The sequence below is a fragment of the Argentina silus genome, assembly GCF_951799395.1.
Source record: "Argentina silus genome assembly, chromosome: X".
Classification (NCBI taxonomy): Eukaryota; Metazoa; Chordata; class Actinopteri; order Argentiniformes; family Argentinidae; genus Argentina; species Argentina silus.
In genome coordinates, this window is record NC_139653.1 from 35,028,639 (window position 1) to 35,051,805 (window position 23,167).

General features: G+C 41.4%; 2 protein-coding genes across 6 annotated transcripts; one reads left to right on the forward strand and one right to left on the reverse strand.

The window, feature by feature from the left end:
• her8.2 (hairy-related 8.2) lies at nt 1–1,191 on the reverse strand (the record flags this gene model as incomplete). The annotated part of the gene is made up of 4 exons (XM_083694939.1): nt 1–389; nt 709–787; nt 876–971; nt 1,129–1,191. The coding sequence occupies 4 exons, from the start codon at nt 1,189–1,191 to the stop codon at nt 1–3; spliced, it is 627 nt and encodes a 208-aa protein (XP_083551065.1).
• A 4,101-nt stretch (nt 1,192–5,292) lies between these two features.
• On the forward strand, nt 5,293–22,946 carry cab39 (calcium binding protein 39). Of its 5 annotated transcripts, none has more exons than XM_083695199.1 (9): nt 5,293–5,424; nt 8,366–8,520; nt 14,606–14,770; nt 16,535–16,653; nt 16,761–16,929; nt 18,829–18,888; nt 19,539–19,604; nt 20,599–20,742; nt 21,009–22,946. In XM_083695199.1, exons 2-9 carry the CDS (start codon nt 8,407–8,409, stop codon nt 21,195–21,197), a joined length of 1,026 nt encoding a protein of 341 aa, XP_083551325.1. In that variant the 5' UTR covers nt 5,293–5,424; nt 8,366–8,406; the 3' UTR covers nt 21,198–22,946. The 5 variants fall into 5 exon arrangements, with proteins under 5 accessions (XP_083551325.1, XP_083551324.1, XP_083551328.1 ...); XM_083695198.1 differs by having other exon boundaries at nt 5,340–5,429; XM_083695200.1 differs by lacking the exon at nt 5,293–5,424 and adding an exon at nt 5,949–6,061.
• Nucleotides 22,947–23,167: the final 221 nt, after the last annotated feature.

The window sequence follows — 23,167 nt, forward strand, 5'->3', positions numbered from 1 at the left end:
TCACCAGGGCCTCCACATGTCCAGCATGCCCAGGTGGGGGCTGCCGAGGAGGGGACTCCCTTGCAGAAGGAGAGGCCTATCCTGTGGTCCGAGGTGGCACAGGGGCCCCTCTCTCTGCATCTGCCTCCCATGTCTGGAGTTCCCTCTGAGGGATGTGGTAGGACCCCCTGGTCCCTGACTGGGTGGGGTGGCATCCTGCCTGGGGTTGGCCTGTAAGGGGTGCTCTTCGGTAGACCTGGGAAGGGATTTGAGCAGGTGATTGAGCAGGCGTGAGCCCAGTGTTTTGTCCATCCACTCGCAGGTGAGCAGCATGTTGTGGACCTCGTGCATGCACTGGATATAGCCTGTGCTGTACTTCTGCTGTGCCTCCAAGCCTAATGTTGGATCTGCTGTAGAGGGAAGGAGACAGTTGTTCAAACAAGTGTCATAGCACCACCTATTGGTGACAGCAGGGTAAGAATTGCACCCAAGGTCCCCAAGTGGTAATAATTGAGTTCATCTTTTACTGTCAAGAGGGAACATACTAAAAGTACATATTACTTTATTACTTCATAAACATGCGTTTTTTGTTTAAACACTGATAATACAACTGCTGGTAGTCTACTGACCCCAACTGCCTCCGGGATAGGCTATAGGGACAGCGGCACCTTATTTTATACTTGCTCATAGCCTATACGAGGTGGTTGAATCAAGTTAAAAAAAACTTACCACAGAATGTATTACTCTGAACGTTCTGTAGATGTTTCACTGTCATCTCTAAAATGTCGGCCTTTTCGAGTTTCGATTGCTGGTGAGAAAAATTGTGATGTTAGGTTGTAGGCTAAATTGTGTGTAGGCCTACTTTGATGGTGTTTAGTTAGATTAGTTAGACTTACGTCAAGTTTGAAAGCACCGACTACGGTTTCTTTCAGTTGGTCCAAACAATTGTTTATCCTTTCCCGTCGTTTCCTCTCAATCAGCGGCTTTCTCAGCTAAAGAGGATGAAAAGTAATACTCGGTTAATAGCCACCCACAACTGATGCGGAGATAGAGTCAAAAATAGATGCACCGCCCTGAACGACGTTTGAGCGTATCCAAAGAGAGACACCTGTTGAGCTTATATCCATCGGAACAACGGTAGTAGCCTACCTTTCTCTCCTCCTTAGCACTTGAATGTTTTCCCACGTTGTGCGCCATGGCAGAGGCGGTCATCTCTCCTGTTTCGCTCTGCGGTTGTAGAGAGTGGCTAGCCCTACTGAATCCTAGGTTGTCTTTAAGGCGCTCCGCGCGGCGCACCCCTCTTATTTATAGGGCAGAATTTGCATATGAATACGCGAGCTCTTTGGCTGAGGTATTTTCCCACACACGGGGTCGCTCCCAGCGGCCCGCTCCCATCAGTCAAGACTGACAGGTCACTGCTTCTTTTCAATAGCTGAGCTACCCGCCCTGAAAAAAAACAAGCGACAGATGTCCAGCCTGAAACCATGCATCCCCTACAAAACCTCGTTTCCTCGCTCTGGCTCTCCTCTCACAGCGCGTCACGTGACGCAAAGCGCGCGGGTCCCATCAGAATTGTCATTCCCAGCGACGAACAAGAGTGTGCAATTACCGTCCTTACACCAGGGACCCCCTTGTCCCCATTCATGTCAATGAACTGGGACAGTAGTATTACCTGAGAAAAGGCGAAACCTATCCCCTGAGGTCGCACCGAAAATACACGACGCCCAATGGCCCTCATTGATATCCGCCTGTAGGCCTGCTGATACTGTCAAGTGCTTGGGAAGTCGTAAAGATTTGGGGTTCGAGTGAAAGGTGAAATTCACTTGTGCACTTCTCACCACTTATTGAAAACGGAATTAAAGGCTATCAGATTAATTAGATTTGGAACTCACTAAACTTGAATGTATTCTTGAGGCTATACATCTGTTTTTATTATTATGTTTTCATAATTAGTTTATTAGTGTGTTTAGAATAGTTTGTTAGACAAATGTGGCCTGCTGAAACAAGTGTAATTTTTCATTATGAAGGGACAAGTGTTGAGTCATGACCCATCGGTTTTTAATGACGTTCATTTTTTGAGCTTTGAAATCAACGCCGATCTTGATTGGAGTGGGGTGAATAGGATTCGTGCCACATTCCGATACTCTTTTTTGCTCGACATTATCAATAAATTGCAGCAATGGTGCCCTAAGGCTAATACAGCACATTTGTTCCATGATATTTAGGCCTATAGGCCTATATGTAGCCTAACGGGGAAAAAACGTATTGAGGACGTACTTGAATTAGCCTAAACCAGAGTAGTGCTTGTAAAAAAAAAAGGTAAACATATGTTGTCAACTTCTGTAGGCTACTCACTGAGGCAGAGGGAGCAGATGTCAGGGTGACCACGCAGGCAGATGTCTCGCGCGCTGGCCCTTGCTTGCAGGGCCTGTTTGAATTGAGCCACGCGACTGCCAGGCGAATGCCTGAACGTGGGAAACTCCGCCGAACAATGGGCGGTATTCAGGCGAACCTAATCACCATGAAGAGTGTGATAACCCTGCGGAGAAGTGGACAGTCCGGGGATGAGGCGATCTCTGTGACGGTGAGCACTGGAGCAGGAGGTGGCTTCAGGGCATGTGCAGCGCTGACCGGTAGTTTGCTGGTGTGATTTGACCAGTGCCAATTTGTGTGGTCGATGCTGCCTCTATTGATGAGACTATTCATGCAGTAGGCTATACGGTAGGCCTACATTTCACCGTCAGTGGGGAGAGCCACAATGGACTGCTCACTCTGTGAAGGAGATTTTGTAGCTCATGAATTAAGGATTTATTGAGGCTCCAGAAAACCTTTTGGGGAGGGGGTAGGCTCATATTGCGCAACTAGAGACATCTGGCCACGCGACCTACGTGCAACCAGCCGCCTGTTGCTCGACACAAAGAAATGTGCTTCACATGCATTCTGGCCCAACGGAGACATCTCTGCGCAAACACCTGCAGAGCCTACTGTTTTCACAATTGGTGTGTAGACCTTTCAACAGCCTAGAAATATGGTTAATTTATGATGATTCAAGCTACACAATCTTATCTATCAAGCCCATTAATTGGGGTGTAAATTCCGAAATATCTTGTGGATGGGTGCCGTTGTAGGTGGCACAAAAGGTCAAAACAGCTCAGCTACTCGTTGCGGGAAGCGAGGCAGACGACATAGGGAAATCAGAGAGTCCGACATAAAAGCTCAACAAGTGAAGAGATGCTTGAACCCTTTCATAGGCGTTCTAGTTCTTTCTCTCTTACCATCTGGTCACGCGTCCCCGAAAGCATCACAGTAGCCCGCTCACGTCTTGGCTACTAATTAGGAGAAAGATAGCCTAATCAGTCGCATTGGGTTTATGTGGCACCCGTTTAACCGTAATTTAGGTTATTCCGGAGATAGCTAGTCTATAGGCTAATATCAAGGTAAATGATATGAACACACAAAATACAAAACAACAACAACAACAACAAAAACAACAACACACATCTAATTAGGCCTACGTTTTAACCACAAGTTGTCACTGGCAAAAGACAGTATGTGCACCCAGACACTTTCACAAGTAGCAAGAGATCAGTTTCTATGGGATTCACGCTACATTAATGGTTTTGTGTGGGTGTATCCTATAGACCTAGGCCTAGTTTATTGGAATTGATAACACATTAGTCCTATGTTGGGTGTAGCTTATCCATTGTTGTGTAGACCTACAAGCCAATTTTGAGCTGTGGCGTCATTATCCTGCAATGTGATGGCATAAAATCACCCTCACTCTCCTACAAAACATGACCTTGTACAATAAAGTATTTCTGGGCCCAACCAAGCTATTTAGTGGAACAATTCCTTTCTCTGGAGCTGTGAGAAATACTATAACCCAGTGATAACCCACAATGAGCGTTTCTCCTTGGAAAAGGCAAGAGGAAATTACTGAACCATACTTTGTTTAGACTTTTAATAAAGTGTAGGCCTATAGCAATGCTATTATACCTCTCATAACTGAAATGATCCCTGCAGAAACATCTGATAATCCACCTGAGTGATGGGAGTTTGTGTTGGTATGGCTTTGGGAAACAAGATGTCGTTGAAGAGGTCAGTCATTATCATGATCAGTGACATTACAAGCAATCATACAATATGTGTCCTTGCTTGCTCTGTGATGAATGGGAGTGAGACAGGGGAGAAAAGGGGTAGACAGTATACTTCTATCCAGCAGAGAGTGTGCAAAAGGGTAGTGGTGGGTATCTGTGAGGGGAGATACGGGATGTGGAATGAGAACGTACAGCATGCAGCTGCAGTGCAGGCTGAGAGGCTGGGGGTTGTGAGGTGGCTGAGCTTGGTGTAGCCACGCTATTATTAGCAGTGAGATTGCCCTACACCTCAGCATGTAAGAGTCAGTCATTATCATGATCACTAACATTACATACATAAACAATCATACAATATAACAGGAGAGTATAATACTATCGCCTCATCTTACCTCAGCCATAGGATCATCAACCAAATTAATCTCTAATAAAACACATCCTGATCCACATGCCATGCATCAACATGGAGTAAAACTACATGTCTCTAGATTACATCTTTTACATTACATTTACATTATAGACATTTAGCAGATGCCTTTATCCAAAGCGACTTACAACAAGTACAGTTGTCTAAGTAAGTGAATCATCTATACATCAGTAATCTGAACTAGACACATCAGGCAACTGTTTGAATGTAATATCCTGTTCTTCAGACTCTGGGAACCACAGATGATCAGTCAGTCAGTTGTATGATGATGATGATGATGATGATGATGATGATGATGAATATGACGATGATGATGATGGTGGTGGTGGTGGTCATCCTGTCTGATGAGGTATGGAAGTCAAGGGGAAATAGAAGAGGAGGAAGAGCAAGAGAGGTGGAGATTTTGCTTAATGTGCACATTTTTGTCATTGATTTTGCTTTCACCTCCGAAGAATGATTATTGCAAATATGATTGAGTGTTGACTCAGAAATTTGAGAGTATTTTTGGATTCAATGGTAATTTCTTTTAATGGTTGATACGGACATATCAGACATAGAATATGAATTGGGATTGAATTAGGCATTGTATGGCCTCAGTGTATTTTTGCACTCTCATATTGAGGTATGAGCGCCTCCTATGGACACAGGACCCGCTCGAGACGCTAGATCAGATGTGCTATTGCTATAGCATTGTACGACCAAGAGGAGCGGTAGAGACCGCTACATATTAGCGGAAATAGAAAAACATTGCAACGATAACCAGCCAGTATCTTAGTCACACACAGAAAGAACTAGGAAACGTAGGTCGCCATACAGCATTTCAAACAAGGGGAGGCGATAAGGAAAACAAAGGAGTTTCTAGGCCGGCGGGATATATTGTCTTTTGCAATCCAGACAAATCGGTGGAGGGAAAATATCGAGTTTGTAAGGTTTGATATTGTACTTACTTAATCTAATATCACATTAGCTCTCTACTTTGTGGCAAGCTAATGTTAGCCTGTCAGGCAGCGAGTTAGCGCGCTTGCTCTGTGAACAGGGAGAAAAGTGATAGACAGTAATACTTCTATCCAGGAGAGAGTGTGCAAAAGGGTAGTGGGGGGTATCTGAGGGGAGATGCGGGATGTGGAATGAGAACGTACAGCATGCAGCTGCAGTGCAGGCTGAGAGGCTGGAGGTTGTGAGGTGGCTGAGCTTGGTGTAGCCACGCTATTATTAGCACCGAGTGACAATGTGAGATTGTCAAAAGGTTTGGAATTTCCTCTAGTAAACCAATGCCCTACACATGGTGTAAGGCTAGAAGCAGAGAGGATGTATCTATGTTTGCTGAAACAGTGAAGGTTTGAAGATGCCGTAAAGGTGTACTTTGCTTTATGACCTGTGAGAGGCAGCAATACGCACACAAGCGTTTATCCTAACGGAAATGTATTATAAGAACAAGAACAAGAAGCAGAAGCAGCAGCAGCGTTTTCTGTGCGTCTGCGGAGCCGGAGGCCTGTCAAAGGAAGCGAATTGTTGCGTGCGCTCTGGCTGTTGAACACTTAGCTTATGTAGCCAGCTGTCGGTAAGCAGATACAGAATAACGTGGCTAGCTAGGTATGTGAATAGATAGATAGTTAGGCTTGTATGGTGAGGCCTCCTGTATGGACGCCTCAAATGAGTTGGCAGGCTGAGGGGCTGGTAAATATGATACGTTAGCAAGTTAGCTTGACTTATTTCTTCTTATTTGCTTCTTTCTGCTTTAACATTTACTTAGCAATATTAGTCAAGACTGACTATTATACTCCCCCCATCATCATCACACCCCCTATTTTGAGGCTCCATCCATAGCATGGATGGCGAGGGGCGGTGTTTGGTGTTCACGCACCTTTGTTTTCACTTGCTAAAACTAGCTAGTGAGATAATGTTGAAGCAGAGAAAGGTACCCTAGCAACGTACAGCATATGCCCCCTACGGAGAATGCTGTACGTTCTCATATGTGATTTTGCTTGCAAACCAGTTACAGGCAACAGTGAGTGTGGGTGAAACAAGAATATTATTGTGAAAGAAAGTCCTTGCCAAACAAGTTTGCCTGCTAGCCAACTAGAGAGAGAGGTTTTACAAGTCTAAAAAGTATCAACAATCTGTATATAAGTTCTTTAAGTAGGGTCAGTCAGTACACATTTAAAGTTGGATAAAGTTGTCAAGCTGATTGAGAGCGAATGGCCATAGGAATAAATAGGATCTCAGGCAAATTCGAGTACAGTTCAAGAAGTATAAATGGTTTGAAAAACATGTTTTCAAGCAACTCAAGGTACAAGTCTGGGCATTTAACATTGATTTGAAGTTAATAGGTTTAGCGTGTGCAAGTGGTGGTATCGGCATGAATATGTAAAGCTCAAAAAGTGTAAACAGTAACAAAATCTCAGTGGAAGTTCTTTAAGTGGAGTCAGTCTACACAGAGAGCGGTAGATAGGATGAGCCTTGGATTGCTCAGTGGAGTGGGTATATAGTCAAGTCTCGTTTAATTGTCATTACATTGAATACAATTATACAATGCAACGAAATGCCTGAGGCAGAGCAACTCTACAACATCAACAATAGAATGTAATAAGGATAATAGATCAAATGGGGGGGGGGGGGGGGGGGTGGCTGTTGTCCTTGATGATCTTCCTGGCCTTCCTCTTACATCTCTCAGAGTACATGGCGTGGACAGCAGGGAGCTCACGGCCCGTGATGGACTGGGACGTTTTTACCACCCTCTGTAAAGCCTTATGGTTGTGAGCTGTAAGGCTCAGTTGGTTGGTTAAGTAGTTGAGAGTGGTTTCAGTGGGGTAGAACTGGTTGCCAAGAGAGTGCATTGTTGTGTAATCATTCTAAGAATGTGTTCTGTACTGTATTAAAAAGTTCCATGGCAGTTACAGTAACAACAGTACTCTCAGAATGTTGGCCTAACTCAACATTCAGTTTTTATTTTTTTTAGTTACAAAAAGATGAAACTTAGGTGACTTGACTTTCAAAGTTGAATTGCCAATGATACCAAACCACATCAAAGAATCCAGCACACTCTCCTCTCTCACGCTTTTAATCTTTAACTATTTTTATTCTTGTTTTTACTGACTGCTTTTGTTTGACTTTATTTGATAAAAGTAAAACAAAAGCAGTCAGTGCAAAACACATGTGCAAAACACACAAAACACAAGAAACATAAATCTGCCTGTGAAACTATTAATTTAATGTGATTTAAATCAATGACATTTGTGGTTTTCAGTGTCTTTTTCTTCATTATGAAAAGAAAATAGCCTACACTTTCAGCATTTGGTCATTTTGTTACCGATTTGGTAATAGAATTACAATTTTTAATCACTTATTAATTAATAAACTAAATCGATATCAGTAAAAACACTACTACTATTTGGTAGGTCCACCTATACTATAAACTTACAGAAGCCACACCGTTTCCATAAAACAAAATATAATTGTTGATATTAGTTGACCAGGGTCTCTAGTTGTATATTAATGAGGTTTGATGTTTTTTTTCTTTAAAGACTTGTTCTATTAGATGTTTTCTTCAATGCTTTTCCATATGTTTGACCAGAAGTCAACGCCTTTGCTTATTCCTTATGATGGAAGATGGTTGAAAAATGTATTTCTGACATAGGGTTAGGGTTGACACCCAATTTGATATGCTATGATGAATTTCACATTTTCGTCCTCATGAGTCCTTTTACTCAGACCTGCCCCACTATCTTTCAGCATTTTCCTTTTGTCTTTAGATCTGTGTAGTCCATTTGATCTACAAGCAATATCTATACAGACCTTCTGTATTGACTTTTGAATCGTGAGTCAAATGCTGCCCTTTGTTGCACTCTGCCCCCCATCCATTCAGGTGGACTGTGCGCTGCCTGGTCCCCCCGGTAACTCGCCACCATGCCATTCCCCTTTGGCAAGTCCCACAAGTCACCGGCGGACATCGTCAAGAACCTAAAGGACAACATGACAGTGCTAGAGAAGCATGACATCTCCGACAAAAAGGCAGAGAAGGTATTAAGGAACCATTCTCCGTATCCATCCCTCCTCCCCCAACTGGACTAGCCACCTCCATAGAGACTTCTATTGAAGTCAAGAGACAGGGTCTTCTCAACACTCCTAGAGTTTGAACTGACCACAGTATAGAGTGGGGCAACTGTGCTTTGAGCTGTTACAAACGTGTTGCCTCAGTGCCCCCTCTGCTTAAAGGAGTACTGTACTATAGTAATTCTTGTGAATTTATTTGGTTGTCCGAGAAAAAAAATGTGGTTTAACATGAAATTCAAATACACTACTCAGGGCTCCAGACTAACTTTTTACATTGGTGGCACTGGTGCCACTAACTTTTTCATAATTTGGTCATAACCAAACATTTTCCCAAGGGTGATTGCGGCTCTGACCTTTCTTTTTAATAGATATATATGCTATATGAGTCACAGCACATGCAAAAAACTGCTTAAGCAATTTCTTTATTAACATTTCTTATAACACTTATACAATAAAACAGGAAGTCCCCCTGAGCTGGCACAACAGATGGCCAACACCTATACTGTGGCCTTCTTTCCTTTGTCCCTGGGTTAACCAGTCTGTTACACTTTCGCTGGCCCTCCAAGCTAGGCCCCTCAATATTGATTTGAATCAGGTCCTCCACTGTGTCTGTGTGGAGAGATGCTCTGACATCTGACTTGATCCTCTTCTGTGAAGAGAACCCCCTTTCACAGACAGCAGATGACACTGGGAGGACCAGCATGATGTGGACCAGGTGCAGGATGTTCTAAAAGAAGCATACAAGAACAGATTCAAAGTTGATGAGGGCTTCATTAAGTCAATATTGACAATATCATGTTTTAGAAATACCAGATATACCTTATAGTCAGAGCAGTATGACGTTTTGGTCATCCTCCAACTCCCAAAGGGACGGGTAGCTCTTGTCCATGAACATTCTGGAGATGAGCATTTTCATGGCCTCAAACTCCTCCTTTGCCATATCAGTGATGGCACCATTTCTGAAGTTAACAAGGGTTGGGGAGGAGGAGGGAAGCTATTTATTTTTAATTAAAACAGTTTGTAGTATTGATACAAGTAACATATTTATGTAGTCCACTAAGTCACCTTCTGAGGATAGTGATCCAACAGAAAGGTAAGGTCCTCAGCACCATGGTCTAGGAGCTGGTCTTTGTCCTCTAGCCAGGAGTCATGGTTGAAGATGTTGAAGCATCTCACTGCATTTGCTGTGGCAGATTATTTGGAGTCCTCACCTATCAGCAAAAGAAAGAGACAAATAAATAATTAATAATATGTCTATTAAAGTCAACATAATATTTTTGGATGTGTAATGGAGGTCTATCAATTATGTAACTTTACTTGCCTCGAAGGCTACAGAATGGGGTCTTCAGATGCTTAACAGTAGACTTTAGTGTTCCCTCCATTGCCCTCTGCAGTTTGGGGGCACTCTCGCTGATGGCCTCGTCTTCTGCCAGCTTTGAAGCTTCACCTCTAAGGGTGACTTCCTGAATGTACAGAATTAAAGCAGTTTAGTAGTGTCATTATATTTTCTTTGAAATCTAAGTTAACACAAAAAATATAAGAGTGTTACTTGAAACTTGGAAGACCGGCAGTTCACCCTCCTCTTGCTGTCTTCTCTCCTGTTGCGTAAGGGCTGTCTGGAACTGCCTTGCTGCCACTGCCTCTGCTCACCGCAAGATTTTCTATCCCACTAACAGCCTGTTAAAACAGTCACACATGTTCATCAGTCTGACAGATATGGCTGAAGACAGACACTGATGAAAGATGAAAATAGATAGAATTCCCTTACCTGAGGTAGGGTGATGACATTCCACTGCAGGAGAAGGCTGAACTTGCTAATTCCAACAAACAGGTCAGCATGGAAGTGAATGGAATCCTCCATTTTAAACCCAGATCAACCATATTCACAATCACAACAACTCAGATACACAGTCATCAAATCAAGTTAAAAATGAAGACACAAAATGATCCAAATACTCTCTGATTCCTTATTATAACAGTCAACTGACCATTTTGGCTCTTCCATTGACATCTGCATTTTGCAGAAGCTCCTGCCAAGTGGTCCATGTGGAAGTAGACTGCTGTGAACTGTCCATGGTCCTGAAAAGAAAGACCCTTCCCAAGTCTCAGGAACATGTCCAGGGTCCTGAAAACATGTGGAAGCCAGTGTTTTCCTTTCACGCCACTGGGGACATGCACTTTCACCCCCAGCTCCACTCCAAGGGCATTGAGCTCCCTCATACTTAGGGCTGAAATGGTAAATCCTCCATACCAAGTTGAGCATGTTGTAGACCTGGCCTATCATGGCATTGTCCCTTTGGACCGAGAGCAAAGCCAGTTCCAATCTGTAAAGATATATATTATTCATATATATTTTTACTTTCACTGGAAAATGCAATTCATTAATAGAATCCCCTTCCCCTCCTTATTTGACTAAAAAGATCATGCATGACACAGTATAGCACACAATGAGGAATACATGTCCTGACAGACTACGCAAACCGTTAACTGTGTGGCATACAGTGAAAGGGCACAATTAAGTACAAGAGCTATCACTCCCCCTTTGTACCCAAGACACTACAGCACGTCTGCCCCCATAGCCACAGTTCTTTCCAGCCAGTCCTCACACTGTGCCCGAGACCAGCAAATGCCTTCTTAGTGTCAGCATAGACTCCTACAATTAAAAATGACCTCATGGTTGTTTGTCTTTTATATTAGGTAGGCCTATCCAAATAAATCATATATAGATAGATAATAAAGTATAAAATACAGTGCTGCATGTTTTATTTTTGCTTAGCCTATAATGTAAATATACACTTACCAAACACTTTATTAGGAACACCTGTACACCTTGTCATGGTGGAGGTGGTGTAATGGTGTGGGGAATGTTTTCTTGGCACACTTTGGGCCCGTTAATACCAATCAATCATCGCTTGAATGCCACAGCCTGTTTCAGTATTGTGTTGCTGACCATGTGCATCCCTTCATGGCCACAATTTACCCATCTGCTAATGGCTACATCCAGCATGATAATGTACCATGTCACAAAGCAAAAGTCATCTCAAACTGGTTTCATGAACATGACAATGAGTTCAGTGTTCTTCAGTGGCCTTCCCAGTCAACGGATCTGAATCCAGTAGAATACGTTTGGGATGTGGTAGAACTGGAGATTCACAGCTTGAAAGTGCACCTGAAAAATCTGCAGGAATGGCGTGATGCAATCATGTCATCATGGACCAGAATCTCAAAGGAATGTTTCCAACATCTTGTGGAATCAATGCCACGCAGAATTGAGGCTGTTTTGAGAGCAAAGGGAGGCCCTACCCAGTATTAGTATAGTGTTCCTAATAAAGTACTCAGTGACTGCACTATTATATACACACCTTGTGCGTTGGCATGCTGCACTTCAACGTGGCCTATCAGGATGTTGGTGGGTCTTCCCTTGTGAATGATACACACATAAACAATCTCACATTATTTTGTTGATATGTCGGTGTCACCCTATCATGGAAGACAGGTAAGGCGACGCAGCAATTTGCGCACCGGTCTTCTTTTTCACGGTGTCCGCTATTGCTCCAATGAACTGGGCATATGCGGTGTCGTTGCTGTATGTTGGGTTTACAGACAATCCATTTTTCTTTTGAAGTAGTACTTGCGATTTATATTTGGTGAAAGGCAGTTCTTCCTTGGCGATGCTGTATGCTGTGTTAAATTGTATAGTCATCTGTCTCATCGTGAGATCTGTTGGCCGTTTCTTGCCGTTGAAACGCCGCTGGGAGGGTGGCAGTTCTACTGTTCACAGTCGTGTGCCTTTTGCTGTTATTATGAACTTTGAGAGTCTCATGCATGAATGTAATAGCTGCAGCTGCCTGCAACAGTTGTACCGCATTGTTTGCAGTAAACACAGTACATGTGCTTCATGTCTTTACCATACCTTAGCCAAGTGTATTCTTTAAGCCATTCGGGGCAAAGTTATAGCACTTTGCCTTTTTAGCTGTGGCTGCAATACCTCTGTCTCGGAATCGGTTGCTGGTGTTATTTCGGGCCATGGAGGCCTAACGTTAGTAGACCTTCCGAAAAACGACTTTATTGTAGTAAACAAAAAAAAGTGTTAAACAAACAAGAATATGTTTTATATTTTAGATTCTTCAAAGTAGCCACATTTTGCTTTGATGACCGCTTTGCACACTCTTGGCATTCTCTCAGTCAGCTTCATGAGGTAGTCACCTGGAATGGTTTTCCAACAGTCTTGAAGGAGTTCCCAGAGGTGCTGAGCATTGTGGTCATTGTCCTGTTGAAAAACAAATGATGGTTCCACATGCTGTGGTAGCCATGCTGGTTAAGTGTGCCTTGAATTTTGAATAAATCACCAACAGTGTCACCAGCAAAGCACCCCCACACCATCACACCTCCTCCTCCATGCTTCACAGTGAGAACCACACATGTAGAAACCATCCGCTCACCTTTTCTGCGTCTCACAAAGACACGGCGGGTGGAACCAAAATCAAATTTGGCCAAAGTACAGATTTCCACTAGTCTAATGTCCATTCCTTGTGTTTCTTGGCCCAAGCAATTCTCTTCTTCTTGTTCTTCCTCAGTAGTGGCTTCTTTGCAGCAATTCGACCATGAAGGCCTGATTCACGCAGTCTCCTCTGAACAGTTGATGTTGAGATGTGTCTGCTACTTGAACTCTGTGAAGCATTTATGTGGGCTCTAATCTGAGGTACTGTTAATTTGCAGTTTCTGAGGCTGGTAAACTGAACTTATCCTCTGCAGCAGAGGTAACTCTTGGTCTTCTTTTTGCTGGGGCGGTCCTCATGAGAGCCAGTTTCATCATAGCGATTGATGGTTTTCGCGACTGCACTTGAGGATACATTAAGTTCTTGAAATTTTCCGGATTGACTGACCTTCATGTCTTAAAGTAATGATAAACTGTCATCTATCTTTACTTAGTTGAGTGATTCTTGCCATAATATGGATTAGAACAGTAGTCAAATAGGGCTATTCACTGTATAGAACTGTGTACCAACCCTACCTCTGCACAACACAACTGATGGTCTCAAACACATTAAGAAGGCAAGAAATTCCACAAATTAACTCTTGACAAGGCACACCTGTTAATTGAAAACCATTCCAGGTGACTACCTCATGAATCTGATTGAGAGAATGCCAGAAGTGTGCAAAGCTGTCATCAAAGCAAAAGGTGGCTACTTTGAAGAATCTAAAATATAAAACATATTCTGGTTTGTTTAACACTTTTTTGTTCACTACATAATTCCATATGTGTTCTTTCATAGTTTTGATGTCTTCAGTATTAATCTCCAATGTAGAAAATAATAAAAAAATAAAGAAAAACCATTGAATGAGAAGGTGTGTCCAAACTTTTGACTGGTACTATATATATATATACACACGTTTTTTTTTCCCGCACTGGTGAGGCCAAAGAAAATGTTTAGTCGCACTGGGCCGATTATTGGTCGCACTTCTACTACAATTGCAGTTTATTTCTATGAGAGGCTAGCCTACCTTGTTTTGAGTTTTGCCCTAACAACGTAGATAGCTGAAGTAAGCATACTGAGTTAATTTTTTAAAGTAAATACAGTTAAATGTATGTCAGTTATGCCTAGGTCTTTATTACTAACAGAAACCAAACAAAATCGTGATAGCAGACAATATGCAAAAGCTGCTACAAGACCACACTTCATTTTGATAGGTTTTTGTGAAGAGAAGATCTGCAAGATCTCTGCACAGATTCGCTATTCTCCGCTATTCCCCCTAACAACAATCCACTGTAACATGAATTGGCGGGTGGTGTGTGGCCACTGCTCCAGTAGCCTACACACAGGGAGAAAATACATCAATCTCGCGCGTGCGCGCACCAACGTTTTATTGTCCAGCCTTAGTTTCGCAGTAATCTAAGTTTTATGTGGTCTGTCTGTGAAATCAGCAATTTATAGCACGATAACCATCATGCTACATTACACCTCCCTGGAGATGGGAAATAACATGGATACAAATTGTTTTAACGCTTCGTAAAGAATACCTGGCTAATTTTGCATGTGTGTGTATGTAGGCCACTGAGGAGGTGTCTAAGAGCCTGGTGGCCATGAAGGAGATTCTGTACGGCACCAATGAGAAGGAGCCTCAGACGGAGGCGGTGGCCCAGCTGGCCCAGGAGCTCTACAACAGCGGCCTCCTTAGCACCCTCATAGCAGACCTACAGCTCATCGACTTTGAGGTCTGTCTGTCCGTCTGTGTCTGTTTGTCTGTCTGTCTTTCTTGCGAAAGTAATGGGACAGTGATGGATTTTTTATTATTTTGCTTCTATACTCCAAACGTTTGTATTTTAAACAATTACCATGAGGTTAAAGTGGAGATTCTCAGCTTTTATTTGAGGGTATTTGTGTGCATATTGGTTTCATCATTTAGAAATGACAACACTTTTTATACATAGTCCCCCTATTTCAGGGCACCAAAGGTAATGGGATAATTAGCTTGACAGGTGTTACAGCTATATTAAGTCAGGTGTGTTCTGTCACCTCAATTAGTCCTTTGAGATAACTGAGAAATACGTGCATAGGAAGGATCAGGAAGGCCCACTATACAAACTCCCTATCTGACAGTACTGTAGACCCAGCTACATTTTGGAAAACTGTTAAATCTCTGAAACATAGTCCCACCCCCCCACTGCCCCATCAAATCATGACTGAAGCTGGTCCTATTACTGGCAAAAGGGAAATAGGTGATGCTTTTAATCAACATTTCTGGTGGATATATCTTTGAAATGTCAAATTCTACTCCTGCTATTGGCAAGCAGTCAGGTGATATGGCAGTACATAGTGTCGATTGGATCACATCGTAGTAGTTTGCTGGATAGTGGGCGTCAAAGGTTTTAGTTCACATACTTCACAATATTAAAAAGTCCACTGGGGCGAACTTACTGGATCCTGGTCTTCTACAAATTGCAGCACACCTTATTGTGACACTGCTGTCACATATATTTAACCTAACACCTATTTCTCTGGTCTCAATGTGACTCCCTGTTAAAATAAATATACGAAAAAAACAAAAAATCAGTATGTAGGTCCCTCCTAAAGACCTCCTCACCCCCACTACCTCCCTGTACTAATCCTAACCCTAGAGACCTCCTCACCCCCACTACCCCCCTTTTCTCCTGTTAAAAAAATAAAATAATAATCTTCTAGCATTGTGACTGCCAATGGCCCCTGGTCTGAGCATTGATTACTTTGCGTTATGATGACTGATGGATCGATGATTCACTTACTTAAACAAATGTATTTGCTGTAAGTCGCTTTGGATAAAGGCGTCTGCTATATGCCATAAATGTAAAAAATATAAAATAATGTATAAGAGAGCTGTCAATGTCTAGTATTAGTTCTAGGCTTTGCATTTGTCTTTGGAGTCTGCTATTGGTCTCTGTCAACATGAGGTCCAAAGAGGTGTCAATGAAAGTCAAGGAAGCCATTATTAATCTGAACAATCAGAAAAAAATATCAGAAACATAGCCAAAACCTTAGGTTTGCCAAAATCAACAGTTTGGAACATCATAAAAAAAAAGAATGGGCTGGTAGTGCATGTGTGTGTTGTTTCCTGTCCTTGTATGTGGGCATATGTATGAAATTCTTATGACTCAGACTACAATATGTTTGACTGGTAATGTGTGGTAGTTGGTTTCCCCAGGCTGAGTCCAAAAAAAATTACATTCACAGCCTTAAGTGTATTGGTGTCATTTTCACAAATCAGATGAGACATCTATCTTTCTGATCCCTACTGTGGGGATGCTGCATTGAAAAGTTATGGAGCTAATAGGCAAATCTGTTTCAGATCATAACTTGTATAAGGCAATTGCATTCAACCTTGAATAGTAACTTGTAGTAACCAAGACAGGATTCAGAAAACTTCAGCTTTGAATAATTGGCTTTTTGAAATCTAAACCCATGTGATTTTCATACCTCTTCAATCGTGTTGTTTTTGTCAACAGGGTAAAAAGGATGTGGCTCAGATCTTCAACAACATCCTGCGACGTCAGATAGGGACACGGACGCCCACGGTGGAGTACCTCTGCACCCAGCAGAATATCCTCTTCATGCTGCTCAAAGGGTGGGGGGGGTGTAAAAACTCAGGGTCCTATCATTATAAAAGACTAGTGTTTGTTTCTGTGACTGGTAATAAATGCATACCTTTTTCCTATTCCAATGTCCTCACAGGTACGAGTCTCCAGAGATTGCTCTAAATTGTGGGATCATGCTGAGAGAGTGTATTAGGCATGAACCGCTGGCCAAAATCACCCTGTGGTCGGAGCAGTTCTACGACTTCTTTAGATATGTGGAGATGTCCACATTTGACATTGCCTCAGACGCATTTGCCACTTTTAAAGTAAGTTGTCAAAAAGGCCACCATGTCTCAGAACTGAGATCTTGTACACAAGGATCTTCAATGTATTAGATACAGTTTTTGGTCACATTTATTTTTTTACAGTACAGTTTTCCCAATTGGTATTATGTGGTATTTACTAGGAAATAATTTGGTAACAAATTTGGTGCCTCTGCTTTGCGTAGCTTTTTCTGTGCTGCATGTGTTTGTTTATGCGTTCGAGTTTACATTGCAGCAATCTGGAGGAAGCTGATTTAAAGTCTGCTTTGACATTTTATCTATAACTGCCAACCTGAAAATAGCACTACAGTATCACATTTATGTTAGCTCTCAACTAAATGGCTCTTTAGGCATTCATCTGTTAACCTCACTGACGGAAATCCTTTGCAGAAAGTAGCTACAAAGGGGTTTTAACCCCTTTGAAATGAGTGACGCCTTGCAACAGGTCAAACCAATGAAATACCTCCCAAAAAACAGAATTCAGTTTTTCCTTCAGGTTTTCTTTAAAAAAAAATTAAATGTTGCAAGCTAGCATAGGCAACAACTCTGTCTCAAATAGTACTACCTTGTTGGAAAAAAGTGCACATAACAACAAGCATCCATTCTACAGGCATGTGGGGGAGGGTTCTTGGAATGTAACATTCAATGAAATTGTGAGCACATTCTCCCATCGCTCCGTCCAGTTCAATACAAGCCAGATCGGCTAATCTAAAATTCTCCAGACCTCTAAAGGAGGCGTGAGAACAACGTGATTTGGAGGTATGGCTACGTGAGACTAATTTGTTGGTAATCGTTTCTTTGAACAAGGAAGTGCCAAGCACCTTCAAAATCACTCAGGTTGGACATCCAGCAGGGGGCTGACGAAAACCTTACATTTTCTATGCACGGTTTTCAAATGGTGTGATCACAGCATAAGAATGGAGATTCTAAGCTCCACATACTGTACTGTAGAACCATTCCCTGTATTTCTACAACCTTTAGGGGCAGAATCACAGGACAGAGGAGGTTGTGTGGTGAAATTAATGGAAATCTTGTGAATAACTTGGTGAAACTTTGTGAACAACCTTTTCTAAGAATTGTTGAAAAAAAAGTATTGACATTAGGGATGTGCCAACCTCGCTAGACTTGTATCCGTACTTGTATCTGTTAATCTGTTAATTAGTATTCGTAATCGGATGATACTCGTGATCGGACAACCAGGAATAAGATTTAAATACTTAAACTGAAGGAGCGGGTGTTTTTTCAATCAGAACGCATATTAGTGAGCTGTCACTATTCCTCCTCACAAAATGCAGCAGGCACATTGCCCACATCTCCCATTTGTTTACAGACAGCTAAACAAAGTAGTTATTTTTAATGGAAAGGAGAGTACTTGGCACACTCCTAATGTATATAGTTCCATGTTTTTCTATGTTATAACACCTTTTAGTAGAAATTCCTATTTGTGTCAATTCATGTTCTCCTGATTTGACGTCTTATGAGTGAATCAATGAATCTATGGATTGATGAACATGCAAAATATACATTATTATATAACAATTTTATTTAATACGTCCCACATTATTCACGGATAAGTGCTGACGACCGACCCAAATTTTTGTATCACCACATCAGGATAGGTGAGCAAAAATAGCAATCAGAATAGGTGAGCAACAATAATGCAACATGCCACATGTGGTTAATGTGAATGGCAGAATTGATTTGAAAGTAAACCTTAATTATTTTGCAACGTTCGTGCATGCAATTTGGGGCTGGTGTAAGTGCCCAGTTTAAGCACTTACATAACACTTCTGAAAGACACAAACAAGTAATCCATAGGTTATTTCTTTGTAATTACCATTTTACCATGTCATTTCTATAGCTGTGCTCATTGATTTAAATGGCCTTTATGTTACTTTCCAGGATTTGCTCACGAGACACAAGATTCTGAGTGCAGAGTTTCTGGAGCAGCATTATGACAGGGTGAGTCCTCATTGTGCTGAAACTCAACCTAACAAGTGTACAACTTCCATTGTCTCACGTCAGATAGTGTCATGATTCCTCTGCACTGCACTGAAGACAATGAAAGATGTACACTTTCAGCACTTTTCATTAGTATTCAAAGATAAAAGATGTACATTGTCTTCTGACAGGTGGTGTTATTCCGTGAGCCGAGGGACAATGGATGGTTAGGAATGACACCATCTGTTGGAAAACAATGTCCATCTTTTCTCTTCAAATGCTTATTTCTCTGAAACTCAATCGGTCACATTTAGGTTGCTTTAGAACAAGCTCACTTTAGGAGGTCACTTTAGGACAAGCTAAGTTTATTTGTGTTTTACCTAGTTTGACAACTGAGGGATCATAACATAACTTTGAGAACCATTGAAAATCATCCTTAAATATGGAAATGAACAGGTTGCTGGCTCAGGCAAGTAGCAGTGCAGCAGTGAAGCTCTTCCTGGTGAACTCTGAGCATTTGGGACATGATGCTCTATTCTCAATGCAAAGCCCCTGTCAATCACTGTGGGAAGATCACACAAACTTGTCAGTGAGTTTACAAACAAGAAGCATACTTTTCTGAAACACAATGACATGTCTACTAACCCATTTTTTTTCTTCTTCCTCTCCAGTTCTTTAGCGAATATGAGAAGTTGCTCCACTCTGAGAACTACGTGACTAAAAGGCAGTCCCTCAAGGTAAGGGTTTGGGTCTTGATCTGGTCGTAGTAAGTTTTATGTAGCACAGTAGTTTTATAGATAGCTGTTGTCTCTGCTGTTGAGTTTCTGGAAATATCACCAACAAGTTGACCGATATAGCACCACCTTGTGGATGGTATGGGCTTTGAATATGCTTCTGCTGCACAATTTGTGTCCATGCTTAGTTTCTTCACTTTGTCTTGGGTAAACCCTAACAAGCTATTTAGATTGTTGCACATTTCTGTTTCTTAAAGGGGCCATGTAGTCGTTCTAATTTTAATTTCCAAACATCCCTGGGTATCTAAAAGGTCACTACGTTTTGGTAAGTTACTTTGACTCGTGCTTTGTAAAATTGTTAGCAATTGTACTAGTCTAATAAGTTAGCGAAAACTTTTTTTTTTTCTATTTTGCTAAATGAAACACTGCTAGATAAGATAGATAAGAACTTTTCAACTCCATCATTTTCTTACTGTTGTATTCTGAACAGTCTCTCTGCATTTTACCACACCATTTTAAATGGCCAGTTTTATCTAGTATTGGCTGTTATCTGTTACCTACCTGGAGCTGTCACTGTGTGCACTGCTAGTGCTGGCTAAAACAAGAGGAACGTAAAATGTAAACAAATGATACTATTGGTTTATTTGATTTGAGGTGTGCTTGGTTGTCATTGGTGATTTAAAATCAGATCCCCTGCTGACGCTATGATGGCCAATAATAGCCATGGAAAATGAGCTAGAATTCGAGGGACACTTTTTAAACTGCATATTAAGGGACAGTAAGCATACCTTTCACAATTTCACAGTGTTACTTCAACCTCAGAGTGCAAATACCATTTAAAACTGGAAAATCAGTTGTTGTTTTTTACTACATGGCCCCTTTAACTTGCAATATCTTGTGTTCCAGTTCTGTTTTCCCCTCTGTTCTCAAATTTATCACACAAACTATTTAATGAATATTAATATGGAATGTTGTTTCTCACTCTGAAACCATTTAGTTGCTTGGAGAGCTACTTCTAGACCGACACAACTTCACCATCATGACAAAATACATTAGCAAGCCAGAGAATCTCAAGTTGATGATGAACCTTCTTCGAGACAAAAGCCGCAACATCCAATTTGAGGCCTTCCATGTCTTCAAGGTAAGAAATTGTGAAAAAGATGAGACCCGAAAAACAGTAGATGATGCATTAGTGAATGTGTGTAGTTATATTATAAGATAAATGATTACAAAATATCACATAAGCATTATACATTGTACTATATGTGAAGTATTTAATGAATTGCATATGCATTCATTTTAAACATTTAGCAGAGTAACTGACAACAAGTGCTTTCAACTAAGGAGGTTGAAACAACCCCACTTGCAGCATTTCAACTGACATCCATTTCCTCTTCCACTAATTAGGTGTTTGTGGCCAACCCAAACAAGACTCAGCCCATCTTGGACATTCTGCTGAAAAACCAGACCAAACTCATTGAGTTCCTCAGCAAGTTCCAGAATGACAGAACAGAGGATGAACAGTTCAACGACGAAAAGACGTATCTGGTCAAACAGATCAGGGATCTGAAGAGGCCGGCCCCGCAGGAGGCCTGAGGGGGAGGAGCTCCCATTTGGATAATGGACTAATCAGCAGCTGCTCTTCTGGTTTTTGAACGTTTGAGGAAACATCCCCATATCAACTCATCTGGAAGTCTCCAGCTCCTCTGCTGTTCAACAGACACATTTATTTTCACCAGATTTTAATTTCTAGTTTTCCTTGAAACAAAAAAAAGAAGATAATAGATGGTGTTGCTTTCTTGCACATTAAGACCTGTGCTATGCAGACGTCCTTAAACACACACCCACACACATTGCTAGAATCAACATATACCTTGTGATAGAAAGGTACTAGCAGGTAAACATTGGGGTGGTGCTTGCATGCCTTGTTGAAATGTGACAGATCCATCACTGTACCCAGCGCTGGCTCAGATGACCTGCCCAGTCTGGCCCTATGTTACAGTGCCACAGACTTTGAAATGCACATACATTGCAGTACCAGCTACAGCTCTTATCTATGCCTTCATCTAATAAAGCAACAGTAATGCATTTTAAAAGGGGATAGGCCCTTAAATGGCATCACATGGAACCATGCAGCTACAGTGTGTTTTGACACAGCATAAGTGTATGGGGAAATGCTAGATATTAATTTGGTACAGCCTGAGTTGGGTTTCTTTTGTTTCCTGGGACAGTGTGAACATGTACATATGCCTTTTTTTGCTTTGAAGATTTTGTTGAACATTGACATGATTTTCATATATATATATATATATATATATATATATATATATATATATATATATATATACACACACACACATATACACACACACACACACACACACACACATTACCTTAAACATTGAGTTTTGGGTCAATTGCAATCAAATTCATTTTAAAACTGAAAAAATATATAACATTTGCATTTTGTACATAACTTTCCATCCAGCTCATGCTTAACTTACTGTATTAATAATTTGTACAGAGGAGGAATGTCACGGTGTAAGCCTGGGTCTCATAATCGTCTTTTTTAATTTACATTTGAGTATCTCACAGACGGCTAAAAACGTGCTGGGATGCAGAGCAGGAGGGGGAGCGAGCGCTAACAGAAACACAAAGACTGTGTTTGTGAACTTTGTGGGGTGCCTAGCAGCGCACATCTCCCAACTGGAATACAGGGGATTGGTGGGCATTTCAGGGAATAAGCATTTTCCCCCACTCAATCACTCTGGTATATTCTCATTTCACCGCTTTTCTGGTGATGTGGGCTGTGTTGTTACACCATATTTAGTAGGCAGGGGTGAACGTGCCATGATGTTAGCAACTTGGCACATTCTTCACTTTTTTCTCTTCCAGTTGGTCAGTGAATACATTGGGGATTTTGGATTGTTTACACAGTGAAATCTTACATACTGCTTAACTGATATGTTTACTTGCAGTGAAGGGCACGGTCAGAGTTGATCAAAGTGCTTTTACCCAGCACATCCATATCCCAACAGGCGTCTTATCAGCCAGTCTCATAGTGCAAACAATGAACAGTACTAAGCAACAAGCCCAGTATTCCTCAATGCACATTTAAATTGCATGTTGTTCTACTGGCTGCATGATACTCTACAAAATATGTTGTACTGGATTTTTTTTCAAATATAAAACACATTTTGAGATGAACTAATGTAATGATATGTCTGACACTGACTCTAGTTCCAGCACATGTGAGCGTGTGGGTGCATTCAGAAGTGTCAAAAGGCATGGGCCCTACAATCGAAACAATTGAAATAAAGGAATAAAACATTTTGAATAAATTAACATATGGTCAATTTTGTTTTATCTCTTCTAAATTATCTGTTATTATCTTAGTACAGAGTTTTAAGTTTGATCACTTTCTGGGAGAAAATTATTCCTGCACACATTTAACATTTAACAGTTATTTTTGCTTCTCTTCTTATAGACAGAATGTGATACTTAGAAATGGTACAGCATAATTATTACTCTCGTTTCTCTCTTTCACATAGGAGAGCACTCTTCAC

What these genes read in the sequence shown, in the direction of transcription:
- cab39 (XM_083695199.1), top strand. Translation starts at nt 8,407, where the DNA reads ATGCCATTCCCCTTTGGCAAGTCCCACAAGTCACCGGCGGACATCGTC. An exon ending in CTCTTCATGCTGCTCAAAGG is followed by an intron (nt 16,654 to 16,760) that starts GTGGGGGGGGTG and finishes ATGTCCTCACAG; the next exon opens with GTACGAGTCTCCAGAGATTG. An exon ending in AGGCCTTCCATGTCTTCAAG is followed by an intron (nt 20,743 to 21,008) that starts GTAAGAAATTGT and finishes TCCACTAATTAG; the next exon opens with GTGTTTGTGGCCAACCCAAA.